Here is a 23,439-nt window from a genome sequence, read left to right as displayed (position 1 = left end):
CTCTCCCCTTTTTTTCCAGGATTATAGATGCAAACTAGCATCGCAGGCACTTGCATCCCGCCTCCCCACGGCTCTGGCTACTTCTCTCTCCTTCTTCTGATGCCAAGACACAGACACGGTACTCCACCCCTACACGCGATAGCGATCCGTCGTACGCGCACCACCTGCGGGGCTGACCCCCCCCCCGAATTACAGCCCTACCCCTTTCTGCCGCCGAAGGCTCACCTTTGCGCCTGAAGGCCGACCACGAAGATGAGCTTTTTGGTTTTGTGAAAAATTACACGCACAAACGCACCGCCGAGACGAGCGGCTCCGGTGCCGGCACGCTCGGCAGTGGAATGCTCCAGCGCGGGGCACGGCGGGGTTTCCTCAAGAGGGGACATCTGAGGGGAGCGGGGAGACCCGCCAGGAGCCGGCAGCTCCCGCCACAGCGGCTGAGGAGAACGGCGCGGGGCCAGGAGCAATGGCGGCCAAGTCCCCCCCCCCCAGTAAAAGTATCCCCTGGGGAGCATGGGTGACACGGAGTGCTGCAAACAGGGCGGGAAAACAGGCCACGGCCTGGCAGCAAGGTCTTGGGAGTCTGGGGAGGTCCCAGCCAACTGGAAGGTGGGAAATGTTGTCCCAGTTTTCAAGAAGGGTAAGAAGGAAGTCCCTGGTAATTACAGGCCTGTCAGTCTCACTTCAGTACCTGGTGAAATTATGGAGAAGGTTATTCCGGGAGTTATTGAAAAACACTTGAGAGGCAGCGCAGTCATTGGTCACAGCCAACATGGGTTCACGAGGTGAAAGTCCTGCTTAACCAACTCAACTTCCTTTTATGACAAGGTCACCCATCTAGTTGGCCAAGGGAAGCCAGTAGATGTGGTTGGGTTTGGATTTTAGCAAAGCTTTTGATACTGTCTCTCACAGTATCCTGCTGGACAAAATGTCCAGCACACAGCTAAACAAGTCCATAATACGTTGGGTGAACAATTGGCTGACGGTTAATAATAGTAAGTGGGGTTACACCAGGCTGGCAGCCAGTCACCAATGGGGCTCCTCAGGGCTCAATTTTAGGGCCAGTGGTCTTTAATGTTTTTATAAATGATCTGGATGCAGGAATCAAACATACATTAAATAAGTTAGCTGATCATACTAAACTAGGAGGAGCTGTGGACTCCCTGAAGGGTACACGGGCCTTACAGAGAGATCTGGATAGACTAGAGAGCTGGGCAATCACCAACCGTATGAAATTTAACAAGAGCAAGTGCTGGATTCACCACCTGGGACAGGGTAATCCTGGTTATACATACAAATTGGGGGAAGAGAGGCTGGAGAGCAGCCCCATGGAAAGAGATCCGGGGGTTTGGGTTGATGGCAAGTTGAATATGAGTCAACAGCGTGCCCTGGCAGCCAGAAGGGCCAACCGTGCCCTGGGGTGCATCAAGCACAGCATAGCTAGCCGGACCAGGGAGGTGACTGTCCCACTCTACACGGCACTGGTGCGGCCCCACCTCGAGTACTGTGTGCAGCTCTGGGCGCCTCAATATAAGAAGGACATCAGACTATTAGAGTGTGTCCAGAGGAGGGCGACCAAGATGGTGAAAGGCCTCGAGGGCAAGACTTAGGAGGAGTGGCTGAGGTCACTTGGCTTGTTCAGCTTGGAGAAGGCAGAGGGGTGACCTCATCGCAGTCTACAACTTCGTCAAGGGGGGCAGCAGGAGGGCAGGTGCTGATCTCCTCTCTCTGGTGACCAGCCATAGGACACGAGGAAATGGAATGAAGCTGCATCAGGGAAAGTTCAGATTGGACATTAGGAAAAGGTTCTTCACTGAGAGCGTGGACAGTCACTGGAACAGGCTCCCCAGGGAAGTTGTCGTGGCATCAAGCCTCAGAGTTCAAGGTGTGTCTGAATGATGCTTTTAGTCATATGATTGAGTTTTAGGTAGTCCTGTGAGGAGCAGGGAGTTGGACTCAGTGATCATTATGGGCCCCTTCCAGCATGAGATACTCTATGATTCTATATCCCCAAGATCCCTTTTTAATCAAGCCAGCAATGTACAGCTGATATATTTTTGCTCTCCATCAGCAACAGTACTGACACTCAGCCATTGGGCAGACATGGGGCACAAACACAAAGGGTACCAAATACACTTCTTCCACAGACGAGGACAAGCTGCCTCGACTGGCAGGAGTACCAGATAAACAAAACAAGCTGGCCATAAACTCAGGGATCTCTGTGCCTACACATTCGTTTGGGCCAGTCAATGTTGTTTGGCTATTCCAATCAAAGAAGTTCTGCACATACTGCGGGGTCTTTTTATTTTTTCCCCTCAAATCCAGACTTGCAGACCTATTTTTCTAGGTATGACAATAATACAGATGGAGTAATGTTTTCCGACAGTTTTCTGCAGAGATCAAAACATAAGAAAACAAGAACTTGCTTCAACTGCAGCACAACTTAGATTGTAAACATCATGTTTCCCATCAGACTGCTGACTCTCACCACCTGCCAAACATGAGCTGGTTTCCAAAGGCTGAATCCTGAGTCTCAAAGGCTAAATAGTGGCTGTCAGTGGGAGGACTGCAGGAAGATGGATGCAGAAATGTGTGCTTTATAGCCCCCACGTCTCTAGCCTGGCTCGATAATATTTCCTGCCATGAGCAACCCTCATTTAGATTGTAATTTCACATGATGCATTACTGCTATATACAATCAATATATCATAATCATAGAAAGAACAAATGAGAAGATGCAATGGCCATAAATGCCATGTTCTCGCTAGTGCGGCATTCTTCCTTTCAGACCACAATCCAATATTATTTTAAATTCCCTGAGCAATCGGGTAGCCACAGACCCCCTGGAAAACAGTCCACAGATTCTTAATCTCATTTTCAGTATGAACCATGACTTCTTCCTTAATACGCCCATCTATCTCGTAGACCCTCCTGTCAATCTTTTTCTATTGTTCAACACAACTTGAAATTTCATTTTGGTGGTAAGGAAAACACTCACAACCAGGTGTGATATGGAGCTACAGGGAGAAAGAGCTACTTCTCCTCTGCAGGCTAGGTCTGCAGCCTCATTTTGTTGTGGGGAGTGGGAAGTTTGCAGCCAGAATTGCCTGGAAACCAACATCTTTTTTAATACAAATTAGTCCAGTCATACTACTTGTTTCACATTGTCGATCACCACTGAATGTATTTTCCAAGATAGATAACCTAGCAATTTTCAGTGGTTATTCTGTATCCTCAATTTTAACCTCCAAGTCTTAATACTCTGTCCTGCCTAATATTTGCAGTAAGAAAATACTCCGGCTTTTGTCCTTCAGGTTATTAATGAAAATATCCATTGAAAAGAAACAGTATGGCAGTCTCCTCATGACCCAAATTTAATCCTGTTGAAAATTCAATAAACTCAAAATTATACTTTTCCTTTGTTTTTCATCCTTCCAGCCAGTGAGCATTATCCTCCACGAACTCACTGCTGCTTACACAAAGCAAAGATTATGATTTCAATTTGATAGCATTTTACATGGCCAATGCACAAAGGAAACTCAAAGAACACAAAGGGGAAAAGCAATGAACGCTCAAAAGCTTTTCTGCAGAAGGAGGCATAACACAATATAAAAGTTCCCCACAAAGATCCAACTGATCACATCTCTTGAATCCTGTGCACTCCAAAAGCAACCTCTGAGCTACAGAAGGCGACAGCAAGCGACTCTCATTTAATTAGTCCAATTAAGGATTAGATCTTACCTTTTCTCCTCTTTCTCCTCTGCCATAGGCTCTGCCCTAGAAATAAAAGAAGAAGGGAAAAGGTACATTTGACAGCAAGGATGTCAAACACCAGTATAAATAAATATTTCATGTTTTCCTTGTTATATATCTGAGATATACCTATCTATCCATATATATATCATCTATATATATATGGACACACAAGTCACAGGACAGCTACTATAGGGAAAGTAATTTTCTTTGGCCATAAATCCTTGATAATAATTCAGTGACAAATTAAAATAGAAAACCTATCCCCAGTTCTCCTACCGCAGCCAGGAAAACATCTTATTTTCTATTCAGGGCAGAGTCTGATATTACATTTCCAAAATCAAAGATGCCAACAACCCTTATTAGAACGAATTTTACATAGGGTTAAAGATTTTCTTGCCTAAAAACTCAGTCTGGCATTTGCATTAATTGCAGCTGGGGAAAACTGTATCTTGGTCATCTGAATGTAAAAGAGTTGAGAGAGATTTGCATCATCTCTGTGCAGTTGTCTCATACTGTCCCCGTTAGATGTGCAGCTGTGGTACAATTGAGTACACCCAAGTTACATATTTTAATTAGAAGGCCAATAAAAAGTCAGTTATCAGCTGTATTCGGGGATGAACCCATCCATTTCCCCCCTCCAAGAAATGACAGTGGGTGCCAGAAAGATCAGCCTCTCCCTGGGATTAAGGCCCAGCAGAGGGAACATATTCAACAGGGCGTGTTGACATTGTGAGCAAGTTCTCACCATAAAGGAGAAAACAACTACTTGCATTTCCATCTCCTTACATAAAATCATTCTGGTATCTCTTACTTACCGACTCTCCTTTTTCTCCTCTGAGTCCAGGAAGCCCTTGGCTACCACTTTCTCCCTTGAAAAAGAAAGGGTGTTAATACCACAGAGTTAATTCATTCCTTTCATGACAGGCATAGAAATAATAGATGAGATTTCCTCTTACAACTTCCCGTGGACCCATTGGTGAAGTGTACCACATTAGTGTTTGTATTTCATGGTCAGCTTTCCATTGCTTTGATTATTTGGGAAGCAATGCAACAAGGGTTTGACTGAGATTGTGGACACTTCTGGTCTGACCAGTCTCCATGGCCAAGATTTCAGCTCCCACCATAAGGACCGGGTGTACCTCATTGCATTTACACTGACTTTCATGTCCAAGTTCTCAGATTGATTTTATATTCTATTTTTCATATGAAAACACTGCTAGAAGCATTCAGAGTGCACTGGCAAGGCAAAGAGCTCTCTCTTGTGAGGTATTTCAAAAGTTCTTATTCTCTATTAAGCTAGGAAGGACTTGGAAAGGTCGTTTGCATAAGACCTAGAGGGTGCACACCTAAAATATGAAAAAAAATAAACCTGTAAATATTGTCAAGATTTTAGAGCTATTTTTTAAAAAATTCAAACACCGTTGTTTTCATTCATGCTAATTTTCATGATCAGCTAACTCCTCCCTTCCCTCACAGAAGTGTGCAACACACACAGAGTCGCTCTCCCTGCTTGCTCCAATAGAAGAGAGGGAAAGGAACACAGAAAAAAGACAGTTGAAAACATACAAATTATAATGGGTAGAGGAATGAAAACTGAAGAAGCAAATACATAGGGAGGAAAAGAGAAAAATGGTCAATCAAAAACCAAGCAAAACTTTTTCTTCACTTGTCTCCTAAAAAGAACAGGGGTGAAAGGGGTAAAGGATGAAAGAAGATGCATCATTTCATAAATATTCATCAGACACAGAACTAAAAGTGGTGCCAAAAACAGCAAGTGCAGAAAAAATACCTGCAAATCATTTTCACATACTGCTCTGCAGTCACAAAACTGGAAGAAGGACCAGCTGAGGATATACCCATTACTAAGAGTAGTTCAAGGCTATATGTGCAGTGTTGCCACCAGTTCCTTCAATTCCTCTAGCACCAGGAGCTGCTGGAGAGCAGAGGGCTCTTCCCACACACTTCTACCTAGCTCCTGCCTGATTCTCACCCAGAAGGTACATACCAGAAATATGCTGTGCTGAGCTCCCCATCCATCACTAGCAAATACAACGTCCTCACTTATTTGTACCTCCCATAATCCTTCGCTCCTAGGGAGTTTAGGCACTTTGGACTTCAGTGTAGACACGGCATCAAGCTGAAAAAGTCCTCGAGCAGCACCGCCACAGCAGCAGTAAGTCCAGTGACCCCTGTACTCCCCAAATCTCCCCACATGGACCACAATAGCATTTAATCTTCTGGCTCTATTCAGTTTGTCTTGACCTATGCCCAAAAAAGCTGGGCTTAGCTGCACCAGACACTGAAACATTTGTCAGGATCATGCTTTCTTTTCCCCCAATGAAGATAGGCTTTTGAAAACACAGGAAATATGAAAGTTTATTTCTTTAACCATTGTCATTTTTTTTGCCAAAAGAAAGAAACCTCACAGAGCAAGTAGCATATATGCAAAACCAATGTCACAGTCAATTCAAGTAGGCTGTGGCAAAATTCATAAAAATATGCAACCGTCTCTTTTAAGACACTTAAAGTATACCAAAACACCTTTCCAATTTGGAGGAAAAAAAAAATACATCCCGCTAGAGCACGTCTAATACACTGGACTTCACAAACTTCCCAAAGGCAGGTAGCAATGTCATTTCTATGATGTGGACAAAAACAGATCTCACAGAGAAGTGATTTTGTCTAAACTGGGATCAATAGCAGCGCTGGAGTTGAGCAGAAGCCTGTTGACCATCAGCCCAGCACCCCAACCAGCCAGGCTGGCTGGCTGCAAACAACACAGCATGCAGAGCAAGTACAGAAGGAAAATAAATTAGACTGGGCTGTCGTTAGCATCTAAAATTTATCAATAGAACCCAGCTTCAGGCATGTTAGCCAATTCTTCCAAAGCTATTCCTGTCTCACTCTTCCCCAATACCATCCTTTACTATATCTCCTTCCAAAACATGTACACTGTGTCTCCATGCATTACCCTCAGTTTGGCAGCATGGGTGATTGAGACAGAGGTGTTCATCTCTGAGGGATTTTTTCACTTTTTCTAATAACTGCAAGCACTCCTGTTTTGCCCTGCCTTTGAAGACTTAAATTAGAGAGGAACAGAAACTCATTATCTTCCCACACTGGTTATACACTTCGAACATTTCCACTAGTCAGATGGTACCGTAAGAAAAGCCTGCCCAAACCTCCTCCCCTAAAAGAAGGGATATGCTATGGGAGCTCAGGATAGCAGAGCCTGAACACCAGTCTCTCCATCTTCAACTCAGGTAGACAACACCCACATTCACTTTACTTAACAGACCCTCAAACTGACCTTTTCTTAAAGAAAGCAGAAAGAACCACATAGCCATTATTCCTTCTTTGGATAAAGAGTGAAAAAGCCACCAGCTACTACTGGTCTAGGGAAAACAAAACAAAACCAAGCCCAAAAACTGTCTTAGCTTAGAAAAGGAGCCTTACAGTCCTCCTGCCTTTGTCAACCTCTCTAAAGATCCCTCTTTTGGGGCAAAGGGGGGTGTTCTGGTTTTTTTAACCCTGACCTCTCTCTCCCTGTTAGTACGCCCTGGTGGGATTAATTTCTCAGGTGACTCCCACCAGCTGTGCTGTTTTTCTGATACAGCTGAACCAGCTGCTTTGCTGGGTTCTTATACAGCCAAATAGTCTCTCACAGGGCATTTCTTACTATCAGCCTGTAAAATATTTTTGGATAACGCTCAAGTACCTGCAGCCTGTCTAAATATTGCTTGGGCAGTTATTTAGGGGTAGATTTCAGCTTTGCAATTTGTCCCACATAAGAGACGCTCAGTAGTGATGATGTCTATAGAGATAATTATGATTTTGACTCGGTCCTGATGTCACTGTTTTCACCTTTTCCTGATAATTTCTTTCCTTATTCATTTGTTTATCCCCACCTCTCTGGTTAGTCAATTAATGCTTGGCCTTTTCTTATGCTGTACTCACTTGTTAGCCTATTTTAATCAAACCTAAGAGTATAGTAGAGATCTTATCATTTTATTTTTTTGTGTGTGTGTTTCTTGAAGCCCCAGCTCCTGGATTCAGGTAAAAAATGGAAATCTTTGATATTCATTACCTTAAAAAAGCTTTACAGCCCTCCTCATTATACAACAACAAAGCCTTAAAACACAACCCTTGCACCTTAGAAATGAGGAGCCAAGTTGAATGATCCTAAAACATTTTATGGACACTTATAACCCTATAATGCAGAAGCCACTCGTATTATTGTGGGGCCTTAGTCTTTCCTTTATAAAGTACCAGGTGGTAATATTGGGAAGTTGCAAACAGCATTGACTGTCTTCCCCATGGCCAGCATTTTAGCCTGAGTAGCTCAGTAATACTGCAGAGAGAGAGAGGAGGAGAGCAATATTAGTTCCTGCACATAGAGCAGGGACTGTGACAAGCTGGTCTTCGGCAATAGTGATGCAAGAACTTCTGTCAAGGTTGGTATATGTTATTTAATCACAACATCTTTGCAAGTCAGGAGCAAAATCTATTACTTGCCTTATTTAGGCAGATAGAGAAGCTAAGCCATTTGTCTCAAATCATCACATTTGTACCAAATTGTTGTCAGAGCCTGGATTTAAATAGCATCATCCCCAGCTCCCTGAGACTGTGACATAGTCCTGCCTTGGCTGTATACAAGTCTCAGACCACTACAGCCGGGGAAAAGTCACACGCATCTGTAGAGCAATTCAGCAACCCACCTGCAGGAGTGGGACAGCCATTTTGGGATCTGTTACAGAAAACCTGCTGATGCTGTGCTTGGATATACGCTATTTTGTATTCGACTAGTATCTCCTGCACCCGAGCAGAGTGCCATGTTACACAGTACAGACACCCTCACCGCTGCAAAGACCTTGTCAAAGCAGTGAAAGACAACGGGATGTTGCTGCAGGGTGCTTTTATTATTATCATCATCATCCTTCTGCAACCTCCTCACAACACTCATGGCGCTGCCATTCTTCAAAACAGCCCATCATTATTTAAGCCGTCACAGATTAAAATAGAAAGCTGCTATTTATATACATGTGGAAGAATAAGGAAACATTTTCTGCAGTTTCAGTCAGGCATTAATGCACCCATGTTCTTTCATGCCAGCAGAAAACATACTCCAAAACACATCTCCTCATCATCCAAAACTTCTCCCTGCAGACAGCAGACCAAGCCTTGCCAAAAAACCACAACACAACACATTGCTGAGGATGTCTGACCTTCCAAGACCCAGAGATTTCTCCTTTCTCCTCTCACAGCGTTTCATAATAAGCGAGTAACTTTTGGTGGGGTGCAATTTGTTTATTCACCAAACAGGTATAAATTCAGTGACTGAATTTGCGGAAGTGATTTAGATGGAAATAGTTTTGAATACAAATTGTTCCCAAACATCTTTTTAATCACACAGACGGTGAAACTGCAAACCACCAATACCACCAACTTTTACCTCTTCAGCAATGTTGTGAATCTTTGTTTTCTTCCAGTACAAGTGCTCCCTTTAAGTCAATTCTCTCACAGCTCTGTTTGTAACCAAGCACAGAAGGAAAATGCGCGTATGCTGAATGCAAACGTGTATATCAAAGAAGCTTGCAGAATATGCAGGATAATATAGAGGCTGCACTTGAAGCAGACATCACAACCACTCTCCCACCCTGTTATCTAGGAAAAGGAGTACTGAGGAACATGGCCTATATTTAACATCATGATTCAGACAGTCTTGCTAAGGATAACAGATTGTGGCTAATCCTTTACCCTAGTCTCAGGAAATTTTGTAGAGTGTGTCTGGGAGGCTGCTACCTAACCTATGGATATCTAGTATTGCTGAGCAAAGCACAGTACAGAAGCAGCACGTGGTTTTCCAGGTGACTTACCGTGAAAGCTGCGCATGACCTAGTGAATAACACTAACTTGCAAAAAAGCCAGTTTAGAAGCTACAGGAAAAGATTTGGGAACACACTTACTCCAAGAATGATGTAAAGCAGCAACAGAGAAGCTCAAATGCAAACCTAGAGCAAAGGTGGCCAAAGTCTCCTGCAGTCCCAGCCTCATCCAAAACTATCTGAACTCAGTCATATGCCAAACTGACTTATTTCTCAAAACCTTCAACTCCTCAACTTACTCTGAAACTGGTTTTTGTTGGTGTTGGTTTTATTAAACAAATGAACTAGCACATATTACTGACCTTTTGACCTTTAGGACCTTCAGGGCCAATTGGCCCTCTCTCCCCCTAAGACAAAAAAAAAAACCCCATGATTAGTCAGACTGATCTTTTCATTATATAACAAAGCAAGGGGCCCAATCCTACAACAACTGAGGACAACAAAAATGTTTTCGGGCTTTAGTGGAGAACAGACTAAAACAGACACACCCTCAAGAGCAATGACAATGAAGCTTGCTTCTCAGAGGTCCCAGTCACAGCCAATATAAGCAAGCACACTGCTTTTAAAAGCTATAAGATTTTTTCAGTGTGGCTATATTTACCTCCAGAATCTCTTCCTTTTCACTTGAAGAAGGATGCACATAACTGACCTGGATAAGAATAACCACTTTCTTTTCAAGGTTGTTACGAGGACTACCAGCATGATCAAAATCACTGAATCAGGTAAAGCGAAAACACCTGGGAAGACTGCCATTACCTCTGCAGACATCCCACCTGTGAACAACACATGCCTGGCTCTTTCTATGATGTACTTTCCACCTCTAGGTCTTAAAGTGCTTCACAAACAAATACAGCCCTTCTTATAACTCACTTGCACTGTGTCATACCCCAATTTCCAAAGCTACCCAGCATGCCTTAAATGAAACGCGCTCATCTCAACACTCACCTTTCGTCCAGCAGGACAGGAGCAGTTGACAGTCTTGAGGTGGCCAACTTGCTCGTTGCCAACAGTGGGCCTCACTTCCAGGGGAGGTGCTTCCGTCAGGACCGTGACCTGGCACTACACCCAAACACCCAAAGTCGTGACAAAGCCTTCGATGCTAGAAAGCTTCCTCTTCCACCCACTTTAGAGAAACCGCATAGGCATTACTGGATAACGCACAGCTAAATGAGTCCTAGTGAGGAATGAAATCCCACAAAAGCCATTCATTCAAGCAGCAGGGAAAAATGTGTCAAAATGAACAATGAATCTCTTTAGCCAAGGTTGAAGGGAGAAGAGTGAGAGGAGGGTGGAAGTTTCTTATGAGAGTTGAGCACAGGAAACTAAGCAGCAACTGGCACCAGTTTAGCTCTTCCCAAATAAAACCAGTGGGAAATGTTGAATATTTCATGCTGCATTTCTGTTGTTCTATCATCACGTCAGGGTTTTGTTTCCCCTGACAGTTTGACAAGGAAAGAGCAACTTGGAAACTTCAAATTCCTCATACTCATCCCTCTGCAGTGGTCCTCTTCTGGCACTGCTACATTACCAATTATATAGTTAGGTTTCATTCACCATCATTAAAAAAAGATAATCCCACACTGCCATATATTCCCTGATTTATGTAATAGATTTCAACAAAGAGTGTTCATGTGAAAATGAATAAATGACAAAAAGAAGCTTACTGGTCCGGAGGGAATGTCACAGCAGGTCTCCAGTTCAGCATGCCGAGAATCACAGTATATAACCATCCGCTGAAGATCAAACTAGAAGACAAAGTGAGGCAATAGTCTCAGAGACAGTGAATTATTAAAGACTGTATGTCCTTTTGCTTGGATACAAACAGTGCAGACAGATACAAACAGTGCAGACAAATACAAACAAAAAACAGATGGGGCTAACTTCATAGTGATTCTATGGATCCTGTAGTCAGTCTCTCTCTCTGTCAATAGTAGACCAATATCTCAGCATGCTTCAAGAGTGCTGAGCTAATGAGACCCTGAATATGCCTATTAAAATTCTGGTGCAGGTTTTCATGCAAATAAGGAGGCATGCTAATCCCCATGTTCTGGCCAAATTTCTGTCTGAGAAGACATATTCTGACCACCTCTATCCTTCCTAGAATGTCATCTAGACATAAAGTTTGGTTTTCTCCTGTTGTGCCTTGTATCTTCTAACCATTTACCCCTGCGTGAGAAATGCTATTAGCACATTTAATATGCACGTTCCATCCATTTTGCACAGCTAAGAAAGATTACACAACTCTCAAAACACCAAACAATCATGCATAAGTTATACCAGGTTAACACTGCTGCTGGACAATCAGGTCCAACCCGCAGGTCTCAACTTCAATTCAATTGAAGCAAGAATAATTTAGTATCAGGTATCTTTTCTGAGGAACTAAGAATATATCATGACTCTGCTGAGTTAACGAGCTTTCTTTTTTTCCCCATCTCTTCCTATCACAGGTGGAAACACTCATAGTGCCAAGATCAGACAGCAAAAGACCTTTATGCGTGTAGTTGATGGTATTTGTGAATGATTTTGTCTCTGATTTTAACTACTGCACATTCTGAAACTAGACAGAAGGATGAAATGGATTTCTCATTTTTAATCCCTATTACGGAGATATTGACAGTCTCACATAAAAAGACAGCAAATCTTGTACGTGATGAGATGCCAATCTGTCTTAGCTATGTACCACAGGTAACATTTCAGTGATGCTGCTTCAGGAAAAAGGTCAATTACAACATAATCCCCAAAACCCCATTCACATGCTGCAAACCCAATGCTGAACATTACCCCAGCTCCAATCGGCACACGCAGTACTTACATCAATGGGGACGCTATCATACAAGCGTTTGCCAATCACAGTCTTTCCTTGAATGTCAATATTTTCCCTGTCTTCAATAGGCAACATCTGCACCAGTCTGCAGTCTATGTAAAGTGAAACAGCCTTTGACTGAATGCTGAGGGCGATTTTGTGCCAGCTGCGGTCAAAAAGATCACCGACTCGTGCATTTCGGAAGACCACTCTCACAGCATCCTTGGTGAGCCCAATGGCATTGTACTCTACAGCTTTGTTCTCTCCGTCCAGTCGGATCGAGACCTGCAAGCAGACAGAAGTGATTTTGCCAAGAAAGTACAAAGCCTTCTCCTTTCTCCTGCCTCCTTTCCATCACAACTGACACCCCAAAGTCAGGGATGGTACAGCATGTGGTGAGAAGCCCAAGCAAGAGCAGACGAGAGACTTTTGAGTGAGATACGGACAGGGAGCCTACATCTGTTCTAGTAAATAAGACGGGGCAGGGCACAGGCTTGGGTGCAGACCCGTGACCACCTAAAGCCTTCTCTTGTGAGTACAATCCTTGACATGGTTTCAGCACATGCCACCTTGATGCCTCCCAGGCAATGCTTGGGAATGGTTGGGTGGTAGCACATGTCAGGGGCATCTCCCCAAAGGCAGACAGACAAAGCTGAACCTGTTTTGGATCCCTCTCTCCTGTGCACTCCTCCACTTCTTCCCAGCAGGCTCTGTGCTCTTTAGTCCCATCACATGTCCTCAACCGTCCCATGGGGCATGGACGAATGCCCAATTGCCTGGTATGAAACCAGTCTGGTGAGCTGTAGCACTGCCCACACTTTATTTCAGATGCTTTGAACAGAAAAACTACAGCCACAGTCCCGCACTGTGTTGCAAGCTACGGAGCAGGCAAAAATAGGCTTTTGAAGACATTATACTCTTAGTTCATTTACAAATTGATTTCTTCTTTTACCAAAGTCAGGCAGTTACAAGCAAGCAGCAGGGAACAGAGCAAAGTACAGAGCCAGGGGAACAAATGATGCATCCGCAAGCTGCAGAGCTGGAAAGAGTTTGGCCACATCAGCGCTGAGCCGTGTCTGATATAAGCAGCCCAGGGTAGGCTGACTCCAGAACTGACCCAACATCTCCATGCAGCTGAGCACCGTGCTGGCTGGAAACGCCAGTTCAGATCAGCATTAGCTCAGACGTGTCTGCAGTCTGTAAGCTATGCAGGTCTGCAATGTAGTGGCCAAACCACTACTGACTTTACATGAAACAAGGCTCATGAGGCTCTAAGGCACCTCTGGCACCACAATTTAAGGCACTTTTGAAAGTATTACTGAAATTCTTGAGTGCTTTTTTCTCTCCACACCTAAGCAGTTCAAGTTTTTAGCTGTCTCCAAGAAATACTGAGAGAAACACACATTCTCACTCTGCAGGAATTAGGAATGCATGTAGCACAGTAAATCATGTTTCATTTAACAAAGTGCAGCTGATAATAATTTTCATATCAACTTTTTACCATTGTCTGCAACTCAGTTAGCTAAGTCCTCAGACTGCACCTATCCTTCACTGTGAGTTCCCAAAATCCTTTTGAATACCGGTTCCAAAGGAGCAATACTGCGCTACATGGCTATGTGAGCCCACGCCGACAGCCCAGTTTAGAGTCATGGGTAATGCCATCAGCACCATGTTGGTACTGAGCAGAAAACCATACAGCCCATCCAAACCACCTCCTCATCAAGCACACTCGAACCCCTAAACTATAGCATGCTGCTAAGAACATGCTACATAGGAACAGACAGCCCTTTATTACACTCTTATGGTATTTTTCTTCTGAGAACCTGAGAGTACTTGACAAAAATTCTGCAGTAGCCAGGACTCAGAGTTGTGGAGCAACAATAGGTGTTACATCCACGTCCTAAGTAGGGAACCCATAATGCCTTTGCATGATATCTAGAAGTCTGTGCAAAAACTTGACATAGCTCACTGCTCTGTAGTACATCATTGTGGCAATCTTTTTCCAAACAGGCAAAATATTTTCCCTAAACAGAACTACCTGAACAAAACAACCAAAAACCCAAAAGTGGTTTCAAGAGCAAGGATGGTATATTTTTCTCCCCCTTTCCAACTAACACATCTATCTCCACGCTAACAACAATCAAGGTCTATGCAAAACTTCCTTCAGGGTTTGAATTAAAGGTAAAGGATTTTCAGCAAAATGAACTGAAAGACAGGTAAAAGGATTTTTACAAGTCCACAAGGAAAAAGGAGTGGGAGGTTAGGGCAAGAAAGCTGGTTCGTGCCACAAAAGAGAAACAAGGCTCTTCTTGCTGGCTGCAAAGGGCCTCGTACCTGTGGTATGCCGTACTTGTCAATAATCTGCCAAATATACCAGTCTTCTTTCCTGGAAGCCTTCCGGAATTTGAAGGTAGTTACAAAGGCGTATTCATCAGGGAGACCTTGTGGAAATACATCCCTGGCATGGGGAGGGGAAAAGAGAGCAATGTATCAGGCTCAGCAATGAAGAGCAGAACTTCTAAAACTCTCTGCATGTCCCAGCTGTGCTTCCCAAAAGCATCATATAGTTCCTACAAAATCTGCTGTGTTTGTCAGCCTGCAGAGAGATGAAGGTGAGCTTGTGCCCTCCAGGTGGTTCTGTCCTTGAGGAGCCCTTTTTCATTGCAATGGTGAAGCTCTCAAATTAAATAAGAAACAGTGAAAATCTGCAGTCTAGTATCCATCATGTCAAAACAGTTGTTTTTCACTTGATGCTTCAGTTCATGCAATCTGTAAAGCCTTCTGTTCTTCTCCAGATGCACTGGAGACCTGTGACATCTGAGAATGGGCAGGCACACCTGAAACCCCCTATAAATGTAACAAGTTATGGCAACAAATATTGTAATATTTGCCCCAAAACAGGGACTACACCTCATGGCTGTCCAAGGCGATGTTCCTTGGCTGATGGCCTGGGAGAACAGAAGAGCCTTCTCAAATCAAACACTGCAAAAACATTAGGCAGAAATTTACTCAGTGTGACACCATGATCCATGCATAAGTCTGCAGTAACCAAAACCAGCACTGTTTGACTCAGCCCCAGCATAAGGAACATACCATAAACTGAGCATGCAGGGCTGGACAGAGGGGATAACTAACCCAGTATCACTATTTTCTTGTCACTAGCCATTACTGGATGCCTAAGAATGAGAATGAACAGCACAAATGTATCCTCCCTACCTCCAGCTCTTTGGGATACAGGGGTCAAACTCAAGAGACAACTGAAATTTCTATATTATTAACTCTTTATGGATTTATCTTGTATGGACTTCTCCAGTCTCCCCTTGAACTCAGGTAAACTTACTACATTCACAACATCCTTTGGCAAGGAATCACACAGCTCTGCTACCCACTGTATAATGAGCCTCCTCTTGTTCGTTTAGGACCTAGCTCAGTTCTTATAAGGGACAACACAATGAACCTATTCTTTTTCTATTTTTTATGCCATTCATGATTTCGCAAACTTTGCTTATAATGCCTTTAAGCCATCTCTTTTCCCAGCTGAAGAGTCCCAGTGAACTTTATTGTTCCACATGCCCAAGCCAGCCTGCTCCTCTGATCATTCCTAAATAGACCCTTCCTAAATATCATGTCTTTGCTTCCAGACATCTGAGCAGTCAGGCATAAGCACCCATTAGAAAACAAAACACAACAGCAGCAATTAATGAAGAGCAAAACAATGAAGACAGATTCTCTTAAGGAATACTTGACATAGTCCATCACTATGCAGAAACTGGCACAGTCAAAGGCACACAAAACTAGAGGCTTTTAATGGTGTTTAAAGCAAAAAATCCTCAGGATTTCCAAAACGCTTTGTTTTGCAATTACAGCAAAGGTTGAAAGTCAGTCTTTCCTAATGCCAAAATATTCAGTCACCTTTTAATCTGTGCTTTGAATTTCCTATATTTTTAGCCTAGTTAAAAATTCAGAACACTGTGGTTTCATCCACTACTGTGGCTTTTACTGTATAAAATGTCCGTGCAGGCTATGCACCATTATAATCTGGTCTTCCCACTGGGGACACAGGCACTCTCTGAAGTCTTCCAACGCAAGAGAAAACTGAACCAGGCTCCCACTAGCTCCTTTACAAAATCCTTCCCCTAGGAGAGCAGACAAGGCTGTCTCACTTCTTGGTACTAGCTATTTACAAACTAGCCCTCCCTAGTCACACATCCACCTCACACCAGCACCCATCTCTCCCATGGCACACAAAATAGCCAGACGCTCCCTCCCTTCAGGACAAAACAAGAAGCGTGTCGGTTGTCACTCTTGTGGCAGAGTTGCCACGGAGAATACAACTGGCATGACTAAGGCACTGAAAGCCACCCAGAAAGTCTACAGAATTTTTGGCAAGAGAGAGTCAGGTCAGTCACATCACCCCTCCCAACAGGGCACGCCGCCAGGTCTCCTTCACCACTGACATGCCTTAGTGCAAATTTCCTATCAAAATGGCTTCGTACACTCATTGTGTCCAAGTTTGTTAAAGAAGAAGATGCATGCCTCAGCTTTTAACTTCACTGACAGTTTGGGCTGTTTTCCTCCACCCCTTCAAGAAACTTCAGCAAGGTGGCAATGTTGATAGTTGAAAGGGCATTGCTTACCGCTTCATCCTCTCGAACAAAAACCACGGACGTTTCTACATGAGAGTGTTGCCAGTGGGGGCATTTCCCCGTGACTCAGCTCCTCAAACTCTGTAATTTCAGCATACGTGCCTAGCGCATTTAGCTTCACTCACTTCTCACCACCTATCTTCACCATCACAACTGGGTTTAACGATTTCCCTGCCCTTTAAGATTCTGATTCACATTTTGGGCACAGACAGCCCTATTGAACTACTCTCCTAGCTACAGCCCACCACCAACTCCAAACTCCTACTGAATGAAAAGCAAGCAGAGAAATGCTTTCTTATTTAATCCACTGGTGGCACAAGGTAGCAGAGTTACAGCTCTGGGGGTGCTTTGCTCTCTTGCTGATCCATAGTACGTTTGCTAACGTCACATCAACAGCAGCAGGACACATGCTTTCAATGCTGCCTTTCCCTAATGGTTTTTCAACTCTGCATATGCAGGTGTGCTTGTTTCCAAGTACAAATTAAAGGCAGTGGCTGTAACTGTGGCATCACTGCTTTGTTGAGCAGGGAGGTATAGGAGCATGTGGTTGAAATTAATCCCCCAAGATACCACATTGAGCCTTGGGCCTGATAAAATACAACCAGATCTGTAAGAGCCATCTGCTGGCCTCTATGCTAAGAGAGTCTTTCTGAATAACTCTGAGCTGGGAACAGGAATATCACCATGCGAGCTTAAATTCAAGAAGGGTTTTCAGATGCTTAATGCCCACAGAAATAACTGGGAGTTAGGTACCTAAATATCCTTGTGAGTCTGGCCAAACCTCATCACACAGAGGCTGACAAATGGCCCATCAGGTAGATTTAAACTGATAGAAATCTATAATGACCTATTACCTGTCACCCTCAACTGATTTTTAAAGGTGCCAAAGAACTGGCTGCAAGTTCCCAACAGAGAAAGGCTTCGTGCCAAAAGCAAACCTAAAGACACTCTCGTTGCTCTGAAGAGATGATAAAAGCTGTTTCTGAAGTCCTTGGTCCCTGCATCTTTTACAGAGATGCATTACTGCATAAATAACAAAAACTTTGTTTATGAGTTTTCATTTATTTCCTCACTAAAAAGTGATCTCCATCTAGAAGCTCAGCTTTACTTAGGAATCCAAGGGCAGGAATTGCTGTCCCCAGAAATGTTTTATTTCCTTCTTTCACCCAAGGCTGAATTGAACTGATGATCCATATTATGGAGCTTTGCTGGCTGCCTGGTACCTACAGGGAGCACTCTGCCAGCTCCTTGGTCTATAATTCTGACAACAGGATAGATTGCAGAAGAGGCCCTTATAAAACTCCAAGACAAGAGAATCCCCTAGTGCTGCAGGTTAGTCTAAGAGTTAATTAACCCAGCTACAAGGTCAGGTGATTCACAACTTCTACAAAGGAAAAATGATAATAAGCAGGCAGAAGACTCCTTTAGCCATTGCCCATTTCCAATATATAGCCTCCTTCTTACATGTTTTTGTTTGGCCTGAGAGCCTACATCTGTGACAATCAGCATGAGATCCTACATCTATAATAATAACAAAATGGAGAAAAATAAGATTATCAGTTCTCATTTCACACACTGAATGCAACAACAATTAATAGGGTGTCTACATTTGGTGAGGAAGAGCATAATTAATGTATTTGGGAAATCTGACCACTTTCACAACAGCTAAAAAACATTAATACGAAATGTAACTCACTAAGTTCTGTGAAACAAGGTTGGAGAAAGCCAGTTCATTTCCATATGCATCATATCACCAGAGGCTCTTAGAATGACAGAAAAAAAAAAAGGAAAAAAAAGGAGAAAGAAAAAGAAAAGGCTATGGAAGCATTGTCACAACACAGAATCAACTCCACCCATACATCCTTGACAGACATTTTTTTGGCCTCTACTTCAGAAACCTCAGTGATGGAATAGATACAACCTCTCTAGGTAATTTCTTCCTGTGTTTCACTATCCTACAGGCTGCAAAAAAAGTCTACCCTGAATCTCACTTGCTATAGCTTAATCTTCCTGAAACAACTTTTTTTTCCACAAGAAACCACACGAGAAACTTGTTCTCTTCTCTTTGCTGCAGCCTTTTGTATGTTTATCAGCTCTCCCCTCAGTCCTTTATTCTCTAAAAGACCAAAAAAAGCCTTCAGTCATTCCACCTCAGTCATGCTTAGTCTCCTTTTTTAGAAGTAGGAGACTCAATGTCTATATCCACACTAGTAAATAATGGTCAGGGTCCATTCTCTAGCGATGAGTGCAGTTCAGACAAATCCTGCTTTCCCGAAGGGAATGATTGTATCCAAACTGCCTTTGGGGAGCAGTCTTCTGGCATGCTCCATCCTCCACACCAGGCCCAGGCATTGTCTGGGATAACACTGCTTGACATCAGCCAAAACAAACTTGACACGAGCACATAAAGAGGTGAAGAGCACAATTATATGGGTCTAGTGCTGGGGCCCATGAATTCACCCGGTTTCATCGACTAGTAAAGAAGAAGCCTACAAAGAACTCCTCAGGTGTGCTCCTACTAGACATATTCCTAATAACTTCACAGCAGATTTGGACAGACATGTTTATTCTTCTAGATGACAAGCACTTGTCTGGTAATAGAGGTCATGAGATCAGATACGGGCCACAGCAAGATCCTTCAGGTGGGAGTCTGCTCTCACCACTTTCTTAGAGCAAGGAGTCGTGTGTCTCATCCCTGACTTCAGCACAATATCTTGGTCTTTTTCCAACTCCAGCACCATGGGAAATTTTGGGAGATGTCACAGTCCAGGCTTAATAACTGCCTCTGGTATGGGGGATGAGAGTGGGAAAGGGAAAGACAGGGCTGGGAGAGAGTGGGAGAGGGTGCAGCATTGAATTACAAATCCCAGAATCGCTGAGGGTGGAAGGGACTTCCTGAGATCATCTAGTCTAAAGAAGGTTTTTCTTGTGTTCAGACTGAATTTCATGATTTTAATTTGTTCCCATTGCTTCTTGTCCTGTCAATGGATACCACTGAGAAGATTCTGACTCCATCTTTGCTTCCTCCCCATCAGGTACTTATACACATGGATAAGATCCACCCCTCCCAAGCCTTTTCTTCTCCAAGCTGAAGAATCCTAGTTGTCTCTGCTGTTCCTCATACGAAATATATGTTTGAGAAGAAGTAAGGAACAAGGAAGCAGGTTTTGGTAGCTTTGTGTAGAATTTTCTTCTCTGTGGAGCAGAACAAATGATGAGACCAGGGCAAGAGCTCACGGAGAAACCCAAGGCAGGTAACTGAAGTCAAAGTTGATGTCAGGAGACAGAGTCCCCAGACAAAACCACCAAGGTATACATGCCCCAAAAACCCAAGACTCAGAAACTGGGGAAGACAACGCTGTACCTATATAAAGAGCAAACAGATCGTGACTAGAAGCTAGGCAAAGCATCAGGAAGTTCTGTGAGGTGGCTGCTGAAGACCAAGCCAGGCTGGAACCAGACCAGGCAAGAGAAAATTGAGGGATGGACATGGCCACGATGAAGGCTCTGGAGTCAGGACTAGGAGAAATAGATGGAGGGCAGAGCAAGATAGTGAGCCAAAAGCTTGGTATTAGCCAAGAGTACAGTAATGAGAAACAAGACTGAGTACCCAAAACCAGAAATCTGGTGCACAGCTTTGGCCAGAACATCCACTGAGGAGCCATGAGCAAACAATACGACAGCCTGTGAGAGACTGAGTTAATGTCTCAAACACTGTGGTGGGGTAAGTTCTACTCAAAGACGAACTGAACTCTGCATACATGAACCCTGCCCAGCAAGGAACCACAGGTGAAAAGCAGCCACTGAGCACCCATCAGCACAGACATCAGCAACAGGACTGGGAGGGAGTGCTGGAGGGTGCGCAGCTCCCTGGTCTGATAAACTGAGCAGGGCAGCTCGCCCTGGGTGACCAAACATCAAACAATGGTCGCGTTTGCAGGGAAGGGGAAGTTACTCCCCAAACAACCCCCCAAGCCCACCGACCTGTTTTCCAAGACCTCACAAACTGCTCATGACACCTAATTAGCCTAATAAGTTCAAGTGCCCGCCCAAAGGAGGGGCAAGGATGACAAAAGGGCGCGAACTGAAGCCCCAGGTGTGTGCCCACTGGAACTGGACCCCTCAGTTGGGTCTGGACTACTGGACCCGGACTACTGACTGGACCTATACTGGACCCAGGACCGGTGATATCTTTCTCTTTCCCTTTTTCTCTGCCTTGTTCTCTCTTTACTTTTCCATAACCCCTACACCTCATCCTTTTAAGACACAAAACCATTGACCAAGTCTGGGACTAGGAGTGGATCCAGCCGCCCCTAGGCCCTTCTCTGAGGATGAGTCCAGAAAGCAAGGGGGTCTGCTCTGAACCTCCTGACCCGACGGGAGGGATCTCCTCATTCCCTGAATTGATGTATATGGTTACCACAGGTTACACGGTTTACAGAAGGAGTCTCATGCCAATTCCTGTTGTGAGAAACCCCGCCACCTACTGTTATTCCTCCCAAGTTCAGTTTGCTTCTGCCATGAATAAAATCTTTAACTGATCGTTTGGTGTCATTTCACCTTAATTTAGCCTGAGGGAATTCCGAATTCAACATGATTCCCTGGTCTGTCCAGCCTGGGTTGTGACACAGCGCCAGTTACCTGAGGAGCAGGGAGAAGCACCAGCCAGATTTATGGACCAGCCCTCAGCCTAGAGACCTGTAAGACCTGTAAGTCCCTCAGTGACCAGGACATTGACCACAGCCAAGTTCCTGGCTGTTGTGTTTCCTTGCTCGTAGAACCATCACAGGATGCCTCACCACAAAGAGGAAGAAAGCTCATAGTTGTAGGCTCCAGATCGGAAGATGAATAGGCACATTTCCCAGGCAGCTAAGCTGGTACTTTGTAAAAGTACTACTGCTTATATAAAAGGATTCAAATCCTTTAAGCAGATAATAAAGTGAATTACATACATTACTCAGTTAATGATTTTGTATCTAATTATGAGATGTTGCTATCAGTTGCTAAACATGGCTTGAGGTTATCTGCAAGACAGGACAGATGTTTTTGTTTTGTTTATTATTCCAGTTATCAGTTTTGTGCAGCTTTACATGATTTCATTTTCTGTGTGCAATGACCCTATATGCACCATCTCAGAACCCTGACATCCAAAGGCTAAAATGAACCAAATATGCGGACACCTTTGATGGTGTTTTATATCTACTTATTTTAAAAACAACAACAAATAAATGGATGCAATCTGAGCCAACAGAAAGTCATCATAGCTGGTTGGTCTGGCTTCACTCCCTCAGTCTTTCTGGGAAAACAACAACAGAAACAACAACAACAAAGTACTTCAACCCTTAATTTGAAAAAGGAATGTGAATGGACGACTCTCTGTAATCTGTGCTAACTTGTTCCAATGGTTAATTATGTTCATTGTTAAAAGTGTGCCTTTCTTCTTCCATGCTGGTTTTTGATGTCGTTAACAGGTAGCCACTGACTTTCAGTCTACCACTATCCTTAGCACCAAAGACCCTTTACCAAACTTTGCTTTCCCAGAGGTTCTTATAGAAAGCGATCACCTCAGTTGTTAACCGCTTCTTAATTTTACCTGACTACACTGCACTTCTTGTATTTCTCACTATTAGACCTGCTTCACAGTTCTTTAAACTTTCATTCACTCCATTTCTATCTACTGAATTATGGAAACAAGGACTGGATGTAGCATCCCAGCAGTGGTGACTGAGTTGCCTGATATGGAGATAGCTCATACTTGACCGTTCCTGCTTATACACCCAAAGATTGCACTAGTCCTATTTGTCATAATATCACCCAGAGCTCAGATTCAGTAGATCATCGTTTCCAGGATTTCCTAAGTGCAAACTGGACTTCTTCACTTCAAGCGCTTCTTTCCAAGTAGTCTTGGCGGTAATGCTTTACAGTGACAAAGCACACTACCACTACCTGTTACATGCCGCAGCAAGCAGATATTCTACACAGAGATTGCTGTGAGCCAAACAAAATAATAGGTTTATTCCCCTCCCCCCTACCACCGGTTTTGTATATACTACGTAACAAGCCCAAGATGTCTTTAGTTGGCTGGCATTCTCCCAGATCATGAATTTACTCACCCTGAGGCTTAACCTCATTTATGGACTTTAGAGAAAACAGCTTTCCTTTCAGTATAACTTTTTTTTTTTTTTTTAAAGACTGTGTGTTTCTATGGAGAAAGAGGGGGAGGGGAGAAGGGTAAATCAATCCAGGCTGGCTCCAGGATGAAAAAAATATTGTGAAATTAAGCAACAGTAAGTCACAGGACATCTCAAAGTAAAGCTTTGAGCTGAGTAAAAGAGCTAAAACAGAATAAAAA

At 43.6% G+C, this 23,439-nt stretch overlaps 1 protein-coding gene across 1 annotated transcript in view; it reads right to left on the bottom strand.

Annotated features, from left to right (window-relative positions):
- COL22A1 (collagen type XXII alpha 1 chain) overlaps positions 1-23,439 on the bottom strand; it is a 239,637-nt gene that overhangs the window by 126,854 nt on the left and 89,344 nt on the right. Inside the window, exons 6-12 of the mRNA XM_030012461.2 lie at positions 14,776-14,899; positions 12,451-12,726; positions 11,303-11,383; positions 10,584-10,697; positions 9,941-9,985; positions 4,569-4,622; positions 3,739-3,774 (exon numbers count right to left, since the gene is read on the bottom strand). Of these exons, the coding sequence (XP_029868321.1) occupies positions 3,739-3,774; positions 4,569-4,622; positions 9,941-9,985; positions 10,584-10,697; positions 11,303-11,383; positions 12,451-12,726; positions 14,776-14,899 (730 nt within the window). The remainder of the gene's footprint in view (positions 1-3,738; positions 3,775-4,568; positions 4,623-9,940; positions 9,986-10,583; positions 10,698-11,302; positions 11,384-12,450; positions 12,727-14,775; positions 14,900-23,439) is intronic.

The sequence above is a fragment of the Aquila chrysaetos genome, chromosome 4 (assembly GCF_900496995.4).
Source record: "Aquila chrysaetos chrysaetos chromosome 4, bAquChr1.4, whole genome shotgun sequence".
Classification (NCBI taxonomy): Eukaryota; Metazoa; Chordata; class Aves; order Accipitriformes; family Accipitridae; genus Aquila; species Aquila chrysaetos.
Note: the sequence above shows the minus strand (reverse complement) of the source record. Positions and strands in the feature narration are given on the sequence as shown.